Source organism: Trachurus trachurus (assembly GCF_905171665.1).
Source record: "Trachurus trachurus genome assembly, chromosome: 9".
Taxonomy (NCBI): domain Eukaryota; kingdom Metazoa; phylum Chordata; class Actinopteri; order Carangiformes; family Carangidae; genus Trachurus; species Trachurus trachurus.
In genome coordinates, this window is record NC_139895.1 from 2153922 (window position 1) to 2169568 (window position 15647).

General features: G+C 42.9%; 1 protein-coding gene across 2 annotated transcripts in view; it reads right to left on the reverse strand.

The window, feature by feature from the left end:
• Positions 1 to 1424: 1424 nt before the first annotated feature.
• Positions 1425 to 15647, reverse strand: part of adam9a (ADAM metallopeptidase domain 9a) — a 51842-nt gene continuing 37619 nt past the window's right edge. Inside the window, exons 16-24 of one of the 2 annotated variants that reach the window (XM_083978993.1) lie at positions 14407 to 14512; positions 12748 to 12931; positions 11997 to 12077; positions 10692 to 10797; positions 9335 to 9482; positions 6824 to 6932; positions 5218 to 5247; positions 3759 to 3820; positions 1425 to 2113 (exon numbers count right to left, since the gene is read on the reverse strand). In XM_083978993.1, the coding sequence (XP_083835119.1) occupies positions 2044 to 2113; positions 3759 to 3820; positions 5218 to 5247; positions 6824 to 6932; positions 9335 to 9482; positions 10692 to 10797; positions 11997 to 12077; positions 12748 to 12931; positions 14407 to 14512 (896 nt within the window). In that variant the 3' untranslated portion in view covers positions 1425 to 2043. The remainder of the gene's footprint in view (positions 2114 to 3758; positions 3821 to 5217; positions 5248 to 6823; positions 6933 to 9334; positions 9483 to 10691; positions 10798 to 11996; positions 12078 to 12747; positions 12932 to 14406; positions 14513 to 15647) is intronic. The other variant, XM_083978994.1, reaches the window with a different exon arrangement.

Sequence of the window (15647 nt, forward strand, 5' to 3'; positions counted from 1 at the left end):
AGTGCTTTCATTCAGAGAGGAGAGGGAAAGAAAGAAAGAAAGAAAGAAAGAAAGAAAGAAAGAAAGAAAGAAAGAAAGAAAGAAAGAAGGAACAACGTCTGTCTTCAAACCAGCCAATCAGAGCAGAGAACTGTTTTGAATCACTACTTTGCATGAGTTAGCTAAACATTAAACATGCGCCATTCTACAACATGGTGTTAACGTAGCAACGTGTTAGCATCGGTCGCTACGTTGCTGCAGCTTTGTGAACGTGTGTGTGTCTTTCAGATCAGATGACGTTGATTCACTGCCAAAAGTTTCAGAGTCGATAAAGTTCTCTACAGTGAAGTGACAATAAAAATATGTTGTCGGTTAATAATCGTGTCGTACGATTACAAGCTAGCCAGCTAGCTAGCTAACTGAATAGTAAATTATTCACAGGCTTGGTAGTTCTGTTCATTAGCTAGCCAACGGTTAGGCTGCTCGCTGTTGAGCTTTTTCAACATAATTATATAAAAATCTCAACAACGGGGACGAAGCTAACTGGTAAACGTCTACATGCTAAAGCTAACAGCAGTGGTGTGAACTGTAGCGGTGTTGCACTTAGCTAGCAAAGGTTTGTTGGTTAACCCGTCCACACGAACACATGCTGCGTCACAATTTGAATACTTCCATGAGTACACTGTACATTATGTAGTGTGCGAATTTCGATGGTTAGTGTCTCAAATCTAATAGGCTACTGTCGTATTGTGCACTTACTGGGACCAACGGTCACCAATGTTTTCTCTTTTAACTCTCTTTTAACTCTGTTTTTAGTGTTTGTTTTTATTCTGTCTTATGCTTCTTTTTTTAATGTTTCTTTTCTTTTACTTTTATTTGCTCTTGCTTTTAACTCTGTTTTTAGTGTTTTGTTTGTTTTTATTCTGTCTTATGCTTCTTTTTTTAATGTTTTGTCTTTATGTAAAGCACATTGAGTTGCCTTGGTATGAAATGCGCGATATAAATAAAGATGCCTTGCCTTGCCTTGCTTTTTTTTGGGACCGCTATTGTCGCCTGTCAGCACATCTACCGGCTTGTTTCGTTTGTTATTTCGATTAGCGATAATGAACACCTTACTCGTCCTTTTCTAAAATTTCTCTTTTTTTTTTTTTTTTTTTTACTTGTGTGCGCCACCTGTTCAACGCTAGGTGGAGATTTCAGTGCTGCAGCCGCTGCAACGTCAGCCTCTTACTCGGAAAACATTTGCCTACCGATATGCTGATTTACATATCCCGCTACGTAGCCAAGACGGCGATCACTGACGGTGTGATGAAGCGTCCATCGTTCCACACTCAACTTTTGGACTGTTTTGAGTGAAACCATCCAAGTTCTTACAGTAGCTTTCACTGCATTTTGACATGTATGAATTGAGACGCACTTACACACTCAAAATACTTAGTTTAAGTCTGGAAGTATTTGAATAGAGACACAGTATCAGTCTGAGGAGAGCTGATAATGAAGTAAGTATAGTATTCGTAGCTTGTAGCGACACTTGACAGCAGCTGTTAGCATCACAACGTGGCTAGCTAACAACTCAGTGGATATTTTATGATGCTAGCATTAGCATGAACGGTGGGACACACTGTGATACTCATAGTATCCTGTTAGTAAAGCTAATGCTTCTTCTATCTAGTGAGCTAAATAACTAGCCTTCCGTAGATGTAGCCTAGCTGTTACAAACACCTGTTGACTGCAGGATGACGATTGGCTGTTTATTTGGTGTTTGGTGGAATGTGATTGGCCGGTTCGATGACAGATGACTTGTCACCTTTCACCTTTAAATAAAGAGACAGAGTGAAGACGGGCTGTAGTGTAGAACAGTAGCTGCTTCCTGGTTGTTCTGGTAAATTCCTAGTCCAGTCCGACTGGATCAAGTTTCCTGATTGGTCCAGTTTTTATGTTTTTCTTTTAGTCCAAAGAAGAAGGAGAAGAAGAAGAAGAAGAGGAGGAGAAGAGGAGGAGCAGGAGGAGAAGAGGAGGTGTCGTCCAGGTGTGGTGGTGGTGGTGGTGGAGCGTCCTGATTGGTTAAACAGGTGGTGCGGGGGCGGGTCTTTGAGGCACCAGCGGCTGAGACGCAGCAGAAGGTTTTGGTTTTCTGAGGAAGACATTAAAACAACAACAAACAGAGGTCAACACGTAGCACGAAGCTAAACACAAGCTAACATGTGACGGGAGCTAACGACCTCGTCAATTAATTAGCTTCATAATCGCAGATTTTATTTTATAGCGATTATACAAATACAAATACAGAGCTCTGGAAAAAATGAAGAGATCACTCCCAAAATGATCAGTTTCTCTGGTTTTACTATTTATAGGTATGTGTTTGAGTAAAATTAAATTATTATGATGATATTCTATCAACTACTGACAACATTTCTCCCAAAATTGAAAAAAAAAAAAGGTAATTTAGAGCTTTTATTGGCTGAAAATGACTAAACTAGTCTAAATAACAAAAATATCAAGTCTTTTCAGACCTTGAAGAAGAATAATAATGCAAAGAAAACATGTTGATATTTATTCCTAAACAACACAGCTAGAATATTTTAACTCAGGAAAAGAACAGAATGACTGTCGTACATGTCGATGTTTAAGAAACATTTTGTGAAAGTGGTCTCTTATTTTTTTCCGAAACAAATAAGAGACCACTTTCACAAAACAGTGATTCTTTTCTTTTCTTTTTTAAACACCAACACAAACACAAAGACACTGATGAGGTCGTCACCTGATGAGGTCATCACCTCAACCACATCTGGTTTTATATAAAAACCACTGCTGGGATTAAACATCGATATTATCCCACAAAAACTGATTTATAAACTCTTCCTGAGTTAAAATATTCTTGCTGTGTTGTTTAGGAATAAATATGAACATGTTTTCTTTGCATTATTATTATTATTCTTCAAGGTCTGAAAAGACTTGATATTTCTGGTATTTAGACTAGTTGAGTCATTTTCAGCCAATAAAAGCTCTAAATGACAATTTTTTTTTTTCAATTTTGGGAGAAATGTTGTCGGTAGTTGATAGAATAAAACAAGAAACAAATAATTGAATGTTACTCAAACACCTATAAATAGTAAAACCAGAGAAACTGATGATCTTGGGAGTGGTCTCTTCATTTTTTCCAGATATGTATATAGTAGTATATTCAGATTTTGCCAATAAACCTTGACAATTATTACACACCGGACCTTTAACTAAACCTGTAGGAGAGAGTGGGGTTGAAGTTGAGCCATCCCTTGTTGCTAGGAAACCATAAGAAATATTGAGCGTGTGACCAAATAGGCTACTTAGGAGGAAGGCATCATTTCACCATTTTAGCTGTGAGGTCTAATAAAGTCAGTATAGAAGCTCTGGGGTAAGTTGAGCCACTTGGCCTATGAACTTAAAGGGATAGGCCAACTTTTTTTTTTTTTTGTGTCTTGCCTCACTCCCGAGTCCATGACCAGCAGATAGACACCATCCTTTCCACTGTGTGTGCAGTAACCATGGAGATAGAGCCGTATCGCCCGTAACTAGCTTAGCTCAAACACTGGAAGTGTATAGGTAGTGTTAAACTCTGTAAATATATCACTTTATCGACATTTCAAACATTTGTAGGCGAGAAAGTAGCGGTTTAGATCAGCAGTGTGTCGTTACAACTATAACTGTCTTGATGCAGTGATGCTGAGTATGAGAAGTGTCTCGTCTCGCCCCGGTCTCTCCTACAGAGAAGACGCCGTCTGTGCAGCACTTTGTCTTACAGAGGAGGAGGAGGAGGCCTCGCAGCGTGGGAGGGAGCAGTCGTCCTGTTGGTCTCCACCACCTGACCACACACACACACACACACACACACACACACACACAGGAAATACAACGTTTCTTCATCAGTTTAAATGCATCTTTTTCCCACATGTTAAAGGGATAGTTCAACATTTTGGCAAATTGGCCCATTGCCATAATCGCTATAGTCATAGCAGTAGGTTCGTTACCTTTAATTGTCGGTGCAAGCTGTTTTTAGAACGGAGGAGCGGAGCGGCAGGTTGTTCAGAGCTACGCTATGGAGGCTAATGGAATTTCTTGGTTTCCCTCATCAAACTCATCAAATACAAAATCCCAAAACTCCAAAACGCTTTCTTGGACAAGTTGTGACCTGCACATTCACCACGCTATGAGATAATAATGGAACGTTACGAAACGGAGCCGTTTTCGAGGTAAATACAGAGACTGCTTGCTGAAAAACTGTCCCTGAACGCAACGTGCATCAGCGGTTTTACATGAATTTCCCTCTAAAACAACTCTGTCTCGTAACGTTGTGTTATTATCTCATAGCGTGGTGAATGTGCAGGTCACAACTTGTCCACGAAAGCGTTTTGGAGTTTTGGGATTTTGTATTTGATGAGTTTGATGAGGGAAACCAAGAAATTCCATAATGAGCCTCCGTAGCGTAGCTCTGAACAGCCTGCCGCTCTGCTCCTCCGTTCTAAAAATAGCTTGCACCGACAATTAAAGGTAACGAACCTACTGCTATGACTATAGGGATTATGGCAATGGGCCAATTTGCCAAAATGTTGAACTATCCCTTTAACAGTTTCTCAGGCAGGTGACAGGACAAAATGGAAACGGATTCGCAGAATTGGCCAATTAAAACGTAAGAAACTATTTTTAACATGTAAATTGACGTAATTTGACTGAAGAGTTGTTTTCATGTGGAAGAGGAACATATATCTGGTCTGGGGAAACTGCAGATTGAGGGGAAGCAAATCTGTAATGTTGTATCATGCAGTATTTGTTCTTAAGGTATGTTGTTTTTTTGTTACCTCAATAAAATATAAAACAATTTATATTATATATTTTAGTCATTGACATTAAAAACACTCATTTTGGTAGTAAAATAAGAGTAAAAGGTAAAAAAAACTAAAAACTAAAATGGAAAAAACTGAATTTGGGAAAATATAAAACAGATTTCATACTGTAGGGCCCTAAATATAAACCTCTTATAAAGGGCTTTTATTTTGACACCAGACAGGAAGTGAGGGCAGGGGGAGGAGGGAACGTGCACTAATGAACCATCGACACTGAAAACGAGGTGAAAACCAAAGTAAATGAAGAGAACTGAAGAAGCAGCAGTGGAAGAACTACAGTAGTATTACAGTGATACCACAGTAATACTGCAGTAATGTTACAGCTGTAGTATTAGAGTGTGAGTACTGAGTGTTTTACCTCCTGTGGCGGCAGCAGCTGAGCGTGGTGCTTCAGGTGGAGAGAGCAGAGGCGTTAGTTTGTAATCATTAGTGGTGACGACAGAAACACACACACGTGATCAGGAATCAAACAGACGGTCGAACGTCGTCTTATTTTGAAAGGTTCTGACGTCATGAAAACAGGAAGTGAACACCTAAACTGAGACACGACAGGTGAAGAGGGTAAAAAATAAAACCAACAGGTATCACCATGAAACTTCCCAAGTTTATCACTCACATTCAGACAAATATTTGATATATTACAAGTTTTGTCAAATTTTATGTTTAAATATGTAAATGAGGCAATATCTGATGAAATATGCACTAAATTTCATACATTTCCAGAACAGAAATCTGAACAATGGATGAAGCTACTTTCAAAATTCATTCTTGTTTTATTTTGTTGACATATTAGAGTCTTTAGTTTTTCCAGAGGAGGATTGTGGATATCTCTTTTCATCACTCTGTAAATGAGAAAATACTGTCACCAGCCCTAAAAAAAATCACATTTCTCCATGTTTTTAGTAATAAAATGTTGTATAAATGAGGCTGTGATGATTTATCAACAATCCCCTCTGTAAAAACCTTCAGAATATAGAAAGGAATCAAACTGGAAGGTTTGGTGTCTGTAAGTGCTGCTGAAGTGGAGATTTCTAGAGAGGAGTCTGAGTCTGAAAAACTCTTTCTGAGAAAACGGCCTTTAAAGACTTGGACTGTAAAACTACAGAGATTGTTAATGTCAATCCTACTTTTATGATTTGGTGCGGATACAAAGGAAATGACCATTTTTGGATTTACATGAAGTAAAATAACTTTAATGTGGATTTTCTTTTTTTCCCACTATTCTGAAAGAAAACATGTTAAAGGGATAGTTCAACATTTTGGCAAATTGTACCATTACCATAATCCCTATAGTCATAGCAGTAGGTTTGTTACCTTGAATTGTCGGTGCAAGCTGTTTTTAGAACGTAGAGTTGTTGTAGACGGAAATACAGAGACTGTTGATGAAAAACTGTCCCTGAAGGGAACACGCATCAGCTGTTTTACGTGAATTTCCCTCTACAACAACTCTGTCTGGTAACGTTGTGTTATTATCTCATAGCGTGGTGAATGTGCAGCTCACAACTTGTCCACCAGAGCGATTTGGAGTTGTTGGATTGTGTATTTGATGAGTTTGATGAGGGAAACCAAGAAATCCCATAATGAGCCTCCGTAGCGTAGCTCTGAGCAGCTCACGGCTCTGCTCCGCCGTTCTAAAAACAGCTTGCACCGACAATTAAAGGTAACGAACCTACTGCTATGACTATAGGGATTATGGTGATGGGGCAATGTGACTAAATGTTGGACTATTCCTTTAATGAAACAAAACAGCCCAGAATCTGGTTGTTTCTTCCTGTCGTGTCTCGTCTCGGTGTTTTAACTGTTTGTGTCAGTGGTTTAGTCTGGGTTAGACACACACACACACACACACACACACACACACACACACACACACACACACACACACACACACACACACACACACACACACACACACACACACACACACACACACACACACACACACACACACACAGTGAACTCACTCCTTCTCTGACGATGTTGTAGTTGTTGTTGCCCCGGGCGACAGGCGGAGGAGGCTGCGTCCGGGGAGGCGGTCCTCTGCTGGGATTGGCTGACGCTGCTCCGTCGGCTCTAAAGGACGGAGGGAGAGAGAGAGAGAACTGCTGTCAGTGACTCTTCACCACCACTTCTTCTTCTTGTTCTTGTTGCGTGGTGACCAGTGTTGGGGCTCGTTACTCAAAAAAGTAATATATTACATATTACATATTACTCTCAAAAATAGTAATGCCTTACATTACTTTATTACTCCCTAGAGAAAGTAACTAGTAATTAGAATATAATTAGAAAAACTTTATTGTCCCGCCAAGGCAGGAAATTCATCTTTGGTCTCACAGAACAGTCAGAACACAAACGCTTGCCAGCAAGGCTTATACATGAGACAGAACAAAGTCAACAGCGGCCACATCACATACAGATAGTAAAAATAAAAATAAAATAAAATAAAATCCCCTTTATTGTGTCTTGTTTATTATGCAGATGGCATTGGGGATAAAGGAGCCCTTGTAGATCTTTTTCTTTGCCCTGAGGGAAGTTGTTCAAATTCACTGTGTAGGGGCCGAGTCTCATCTCTAATTGTTGACAGGGCTTTGCTTTGTACAGCGGTGTTATAGAGGCTGTCTACTGATCTTTGTTGACGGCCAACTATCTTCCCAGCCGTGTTGGTGATCCTATTAAAGCAGAAGTAAGCGATCCGGTCGTTTTCGCTAATGCTGCGTTCCAGGCAGGCTTTTGAAATCGTAAATTACAGCTTCAAGTCACAACTTACGACTTTGTAGCGTTCCAGGCAACCCACTCGTGTTTTTCCGACCTGTTTTACCGGTGAAAGTCACTATAACGGCCACTCGTAACTTCTGACCGGTGAACTCGTACCAGATCGAACTGGTACGACTTCACAGGTCGGAAAAATACGAGTTGCCTTGAACGCACCATAACAGTCCTCGTCCCTACGTCACCACATTCACGGCGTTCCTTGGCTGCACACACAGCCCTGCATGCCGTTCTCTCTCCTCATTGGATAAAAACTGTAGGATACGATAAATGTTTTCTCTTCGGCTCAGAGCAGAGCAGAGTGACTGACAGACCCGTGTTCCAGACCAAACACTCTATGTAAGTGATTGCTGTCGGAAGATATAACTATTTAAGACTTATATTAACACAAATATATCACTCACTTCTGCTTTAAGTCTATTTTTGTTTATTTGGGTGAAGTGCCCGTACCAGACGGTGGTATTAAAAATAAAAATGCTTTCTACCAGGCTGACATACTCCCTTTCCAGGATGTCCACCCTGACCCCGAACCCCCTCAATTTCCTGATTAAAAACATTCTCTGACTGGCCTTTTTGTGGATGAAGTCAGTATTATCAGTAAATCTCAATGTGTCATCTATGAGTGTTCCTAAGTACTTAAAACAGTTAACAAAACAGCTTCAGAAAGGTCAGACAAGTTATGGAGAGTGTGGAAACGCACAGGCGGACCATTTCCATGTCTTCTGGGACTGTCCGATTATACATTCTTTCTGGCGGGATGTAGTGGTGAAAATTAATTCAATATTGGGCTTTGAGATTAAACATGATTTTTGTACAATTTATCTTGGTAATATTTCCCCCACAATCAGTGTTACTGACAATTATTTGATTAAAATAATGTTGGTCTCCGCTAAAAAAGCTATTACGAGAAGATGGCTATCGAAAGAGTCTCCATCTAAAGAAGAGTGGACTGCAATTGTAAAACAAATGTATAACATGGAAAAACTGACTTTTTCTTTGAACTTGAACATGGACAAATTCACTGTATTATGGAGGAAATGGACAGCTCATCCTGAATAAGCGACACTATCACAACTTGTGCTCTGTTTTATCTTTTTACTTTTCTATTTATTTACTTTTTTATTTTTTGCTTGAGTACAGTGCCCTCTACTGTCCTATTTGATGTGCTCTCTCAGTCTTGTTGTACACTAGTGTGTGAATGGTTTAGTCCTGTTTTGACAAGAAGAGTAGACTGTGGATAAACAGAACAAAAATGATTGAAGTAACTCTAAACCTTGGATCTACCGCTTATATACATATTGTTATATCTTTCTCTGTGTAACGATATATTTGCGTACATTTTTCCGTCTGTGCACTTTCTTCCTTGTTCTTCTTTCTTTTTCTCCATTATATTGTAAATTGAATGACTCAATAAAAATAAAGTTTAAAAAAAAAAAAAAAAAACAGTTAACAATTTCCACAGTCTGGTCACATAGTATCAGAGGGGGCGGGTCTGCATCATTTGTATGATATTTGTAGCAGCTAGTTGACCCGGTTGTCCACCCAGGTTTTAATCCTTCAAGTTCCTAGAGATCATTTCTGGTGTCAAACCTTTTACAACGCTCCGTGTCTGTGTCTCGTTACTGATAAAAGTAATCTGATTACAGTAACGCGTTACTTTGTAGCGCGTTACCCCCAACAGTGGTGGTGACAACATGGCGACTCACTGGAAGCCCTGCGACCTCTTCCTGCGGCTCAGCCCGAGGCGCCGCAGCAGCTCGTTCCTGCGCAGGAAAACAAACGCACCCAGAGCGAGCAGAGGGAGGACGAGGAAGAAGAAGACCAGCAGACCGTCTCTGAGGGACGTGTCCTTGTCTGAGGAGAGAGACACACACACACACACACACACACACACACACACACACACACACGGTTCAGGTCAGACAGGAAGTACAAAAACAGCAATGGACTGAAAAGTACTGCGCTTTTATTCTGAAATGTCGGCACAGGAAGTGTTGAGTTTGATTGACAGCAACACTTAAGAATCTTTTTTTCTGACATTTAACTGGAGTTAATATTTACCACTGCAGAAAGATAATCACTGCTCATCTTATTTTGAAAGGTTCTGACAGGAACAGGAAGTGATCATCACTACAGGTGAACTGGGTAAAAAATGTAAACTAACAGATATCACCATGAAACTTCCAGAGTTTATCACTCACATTAAGACAAATATTTTTTATATTACATGTTTTGTCAAATTTTATGTTTAAATATGTAAATGAGGCAATATCTAATTAAATATGCGCTAATTTGCATACATTTACACAGAAATCTGAACAACGGATAAAGCTACTTTCAAAATTCCTTTCTAGCTCAGAGTCTGAGGAAAAACTATTTTTGTGACACTGTGTTAATATTTACCACTGTAGAAAGATAATCAACGCTTAAGGGCTGGAAAGATGCACGAGTTAATGACTTAAAGATTATTATTAATATTACTAAATTCATTACAACTAGAAAAAGAAAGCATTTCCTGCAGAAAATGCGTGTGAATGCTGAAAGCAGCTGAACGCCGTTGCTGAAGCAATGCTGAATAAGCTGAAGAAATTGTTGAATCAACGCTAAATTAGCTTAAGAAACTGTTTAAAAGGCTAATGCTAAAGCTGAAACATGTAACTTGTAGTATGAGATGAATGTCTTTTAAAGGTAAAAAGCAGTAGAAATGCTAAAGGGAGAAGAAAACATTGAAATCCTGCATGTTTAAATGTAATGGTTGAATAGTGGACATCTGCAGCTAACCTGACAGGAAGGACAACTGATGAACCAGCACTAACATAGCCGAAGCAATGGCTGAGAATAAATTTAAAAGTAGAAGATGTGAGACTTTGTATGAAATGGCTGGAAATTACTTGAATTGTCGACGATGACGACGAAGACACGAAAAGTTTGAAAAATTCCTGAATTTAAAAAAGAGTTGAGCATTTCAGCATTCACACTAATAAGCCAGTTAGAAGTGTGTGTGTGTGTGTGTGTGTGTGTGTGTGTGTGTGTGTGTGTGTGTGTGTGTGTAGGGGAGTTCACCGTTCCACGTGGGTCCACTGTCCACGCTGCCGCCGTAACCTTTGACCTCACAGAAAGGAGGAGCCCAGCCGTCCTCACAGTGGCAGTTCCTGTTGCTGTTGCACACCTGAGGGACAGAGGGACCGTTGAAACGGTGCCGGTGTTTATAAAGAATAGAAAACATCCAAACTCTGTCCCAACACGGCGCCTTTTCACTTTTAAAGGAGAATTCCGGTCATTTTTGACCCCTAAATCGTTGTCCTGATGGTCACCCGGTGCTGGTTGGAGCAAAAAGCGACGTGACTAAAATTGATGGTGTCTCTAAGGATTAGGGCTGGGTACCGAACTTCGGTTCTTTTGTGGCACCGACCGAAACGCTTCGGTAGTACCGAGTATCAAAACATGCCTTGTTTTTCGGTGCCAAGTTTCGGTACCCGGAGGTTAATCACGTGATCAAGATGCTGTCGGTGATCAGCTGTAACATTACGTGGTTGCAGCATGCAGGGCGAACGTCCTCTTTTACCTGCACATGTCTTTTACGTCCTGTCCAGGGCGTCCGGGTTTGTTTCTTTGTTCATTAAAACGTCCGGTTTTCATTGTTTTTCATGTGCTTAAACTTACTGGCGCTTTGCACAGAATGCTCCGGTATTTCGTTGACGTTCGTTGACGTAATTCTCGAGAAACTGCCTCTCTCGGCTCCGCAACGCGCACATACAGAGGGAGCAGACGTCGGAGCAGCGTTGCCTCTGCTCATAAAATGCTTTTTTTTTTTTTTTTAAATAGGCCTACCTGACAGTAATGTTTAGTGGAGACAAGGAACAGTTGTAACACTTTTTGCATTTTCCCTCAACAAATCTGAAACCTTTAGCCTATTTAAAAACCTTAATATGTCAACTACGATGTCAACTATATGTTTTTTTAGAACTGATATTATAAAATTGGTATCGAAAAAAGTATCGTTCAGGAACCGGTATCGAAGCTAAGGTATCGGTATCGGTACCGGTATCGAAAAATTTTGATTGATACCCAGCCCTACTACGGATTCCAGTCATGTACCATAGATATTTGGCTATCCCTAGCGCCAGGTAGCCATGGTAACTCTGGTTTGCCTGCAGCAATTTTCGTCGCGTTTTTTTTTTTTGCTCCCCCCAGCACTGGCTGACCATCAGGACAACGGTTTATTTAGGGGTCAAAAAATGGCCGGAATTCTCCTTTAAGGCATTTTGTGACTTGAAAGTTGCACAGAAGTGGCAAAGCAAGGTGATGGAGGTGCAGTTGCCTAGCAACAGGCGGACAGTTGCCTAGCGACAGGCGGAGGCGACTCACCCCGTGGCCGTGACACTTCTTCTCCACGTCACAGTCGTAGCTCAGGACGTCGACGCCGCGACACTCAAAGTTCATACACACCTGAACACCACAGAAGAAGAAGAAGGAGACCAGGGTTAGCACCTCCTCTTCCTCCTCCTCCTCCTCCTCTTCCTCCTCCTCCTCTTCTCGCTCTTCCTCCTCCTTCTCTCCTCCTCCTCTTCCTCTCCTCTCTTCCTCTCCTCCTCCTCTACACTTCCTTCTCCTCCTCCATCTCGCTCTTCCTCCTCCTTCTCTCCTCCTCCTCCTCCTCCCCTCTACTCCTCCTCTCCTCTCTTCCTCCTCTTCCTCATCTTCCTCCTCCTCCTCCTCTCTTCCTCCTCCTCCTCCATCTCCCTCTTCCTCCTCTCCCCCTCCTCCTTCTCTTCCTTCCTCCTCTCTTCCTCCTTCTCCTCTTCCCTCCTCCTCCTCTCCTCCTCTTCCTCCCCCTCCTTCTCCTCCGCCCCTCTACTCTTCCTCCTCTTCCTCCTCCTCCTCCTCTTCCCCCTCCTCCTCTTCCCCCCCCCCTCCTTTTCCTCCTCCTCCCCTCTACTCCTCCTCTCCTCCTCTCTTCCTCCTCTTCCTCCTCCTCTACTCTCCCTCCTCCTCCTCCTCTCCTCCCCCCCCTCCTCTCCTCTCCTCCTCTACTCTCCCTCCTCCTCTCCTCCCCCCCGCCCCCCCCTCCCTCCTCCTCCTCCTCCCTCCTCCTCTTCCCCCCCCCCCTCCTCCTCACCTTGTTCTCTCCGCACCTCGTCCCCTCGTTCACCATCCCCGGGTCGGGAACGTCGGACCCGAGCATGAAGTCGACTCCGTAACACTTCCCTCCGCTGATCGGCGTGCTGATGATCGACGGTTCGATGCCGAACACCGTCACCGCCTGAACGTTGGAGCACTGCAGCTTCCCGCACAGAGCGTTTCTATGGAGACGGACACACAACACGGTTACGCTGCGTGTCTGTGTGTGTGTTGTAAATCATCCACTCCCTCCCTCCCTCCCTCTCCACTCCATCATGTAACGATGTAGGGAACGACGGGAGGAGAATTCAGACGCTACACGGTCATTTTCTGGACGTGGTTGCGTCAGCTGATGCTCCAGGTGTTAGCGTGTTAGCGTGTTAGCGTGTTAGCCTACTGCTGTGACGGAAGCAGACACGCCGAGAATCATGTAAACAAACCGGACACATAAAAATAAAATAATAAAAACCGACACTTGCGGGAACATTTGAGGATGTGATTCTGTGTGGTTGTGTTACTCGGACAATAAACTGTTGAAATATCAGAAGTTTAGTTTGGTCGACTACTGTTTTTTTTTTTAAAATCAACAGCTTTATTTAAAAGAAGTTGACAGGTACAAATAGTATACAGGGAACAGTATACAATGAAAACACAAAGAACATGTGCCAGGGGTGATGTTCATTATACAACAAGGTTATACATATTACAAAGGTCTATGGTTTTAAAAGCCTTTTCATTTGCTGATTTGGTGATTAGCTTAAAATAAAGTTCCATTTCTTTTTGAAAAACATAAAAGCAAGGGGTTTTCTTAGAAAATTTACTTTTATGAATATTAAATTTTGCAAAAAATAAAAACAGATTTACTAAAAAGTAACATTATCCTTCTTTCTTGGGATACTTATGGAAACCAAAAACAACATTTTCCCAAAGTAAAATAAAATTGGTCGACCACTGTTGTGTGTCCCGACCGTGAGCCGTAACGGCTATGTGGCTATTAGCTTAGCTCGTTAGCTGGTATTTACTACATATTCTACTACAGTTTCTTTATAGAGTGCCGAAGCGGAACGAGGAAGTAACGGCCCCATGGGACCTCAATTCGAAAAAAGTCTCCATACAAATGAACGGGAGCCAAAGTTTTATTTCGTGATCCGTTTGAATTGTTGGTCCCATGGCGCCGTTACTTCCTGCTTCCGCTTCAGCTCTCTATTATATTGATTTAATGCTGCCTGTTATTGTTGGGATGCTGCTGCCCAACTCCTGCTGCTCAGGCAAACGGAGCGAAGAAAAATACATCTGAGGAGTTTACTGCTAAATAACCTAAAGAAATCCTAGCTAACATGCTAATTAGCTTGGTGCTCTTCTTCTCTGGCAAAACAATGCCGCATTGCATTGTGGGATACATACGGGAGTAGGAAGTAGTGTACATCGCTTGTTCACTCAATTTTGCGGTGCATTGTGGGTGTTTTGTCGTCCACTAGTCTACATAGTGGATGAAATTAATCGCGGAGAATTCGAACAACACCACTCCTCCTGTGTGTGTGTGTGTGTGTGTGTGTGTGTGTGTGTGTGTGTGTGTGTGTGTGTGTGTGTGTGTGTGTGTGTGTGTGTGTGTGTGTGTGTGTGTGTGTGTGTGTGTGTGTGTGTGTGTGTGTGTTACCTGCTCTCACACTTCTTGTAGCCGTAGTTCTGGTAACCACAGTTACCGAAGCGATCGCCTTTACTGTTGACGTCTTTAAAACAGATGTCAGGAGCAGCCTTCGCCTCTGAGGAGGAGGAGGAGGAGGAGGAGAGGAGGAGGAGGAGGAGGAGGAGGAGAGGAGGAGGAGGAGAGGAGGAGGAGAGGAGGAGGAGGAGGAGAGGAGGAGGAGGAGAGGAGAGGAGAGGAGAGGAGAGGAGAGGAGAGGAGAGGAGAGGAGGAGGAGAGGAGGAGGAGGAAGAGGAGAGGAGGAGAGAGGAGAGGAGGAGAGGAGGAGGAGGAGGAGAGGAGGAGGAGGAGAGGAGGAGGAGAGGAGGAGGAGGAGAGGAGGAGAGGAGGAGGAGGAGAGGAGGAGGAGAGGAGGAGGAGGAGAGGAGGAGAGGAGGAGGAGGAGGAGAGGAGGAGAGGAGGAGGAGGAGAGAAGGAGGAGGAAAGGAGGAGGAGGAGGAGGAGAGGAGAGGAGGAGAGGAGGAGGAGGAGGAGAGGAGGAGAGGAAGAGGATGAGAGGAGGAGGAAGAGGAGGAGGAGGAGGAGAGGAGGAGGAGGAGGAGGAGAGGAAGAGGATGAGAGGAGGAGGAAGAGGAGAGGAGGAGGAGGAGGAGGAGGAGAGAAGGAGGAGGAAAGGAAGAGGAGAGGAGAAAGAGAGGAGGAGGAGAGGGAGAGGAGGATGGAAGAAAGGAGGAGAGGAAAAGGAGGAGGAGAGGAGGAGAGGATAAGGAGAGGAAGAGGAGGAGAGGAGGAGAAGGAGAGGAGGAAGAGGAGAGGAGGTTGAAGAGAGGAGGAGAAGAAGGAGGAGGAGGAGAGGAAGAGAAGGAGAGGAGGAGAGGAGGAGAGGAAGGGGAAGAGGAGGAGGAGGAGGAGGAGGAGGAGGAGAGGAAGAGGAGAGAAGGAGGAGGAGGAGGAGAGAAGAGGAGGAGGAGAGGAAGAGGAGAGAAGGAGGAGGAGGAGGAGAGAAGAGGAGGAGGAGAGGAAGAGGAGAGAAGGAGGAGGAGGAAGAACAGATGAAGTATCAGTTCCTGGCTCTAACTCTACGTTAAAATAAAAACAGTGGTAGTGATGCTAATCTCCGTTAGCCTGTCTATGATGTTTTCCATTATATGTTAGCATGAAGCTAGCAGACTTCATAGCATTCAGTCAGGGACAGTGAAGCTCTGAACTCTGTCGTTCAGGAGGCGTCAGGACGTCACGATGACGAGCGCTGG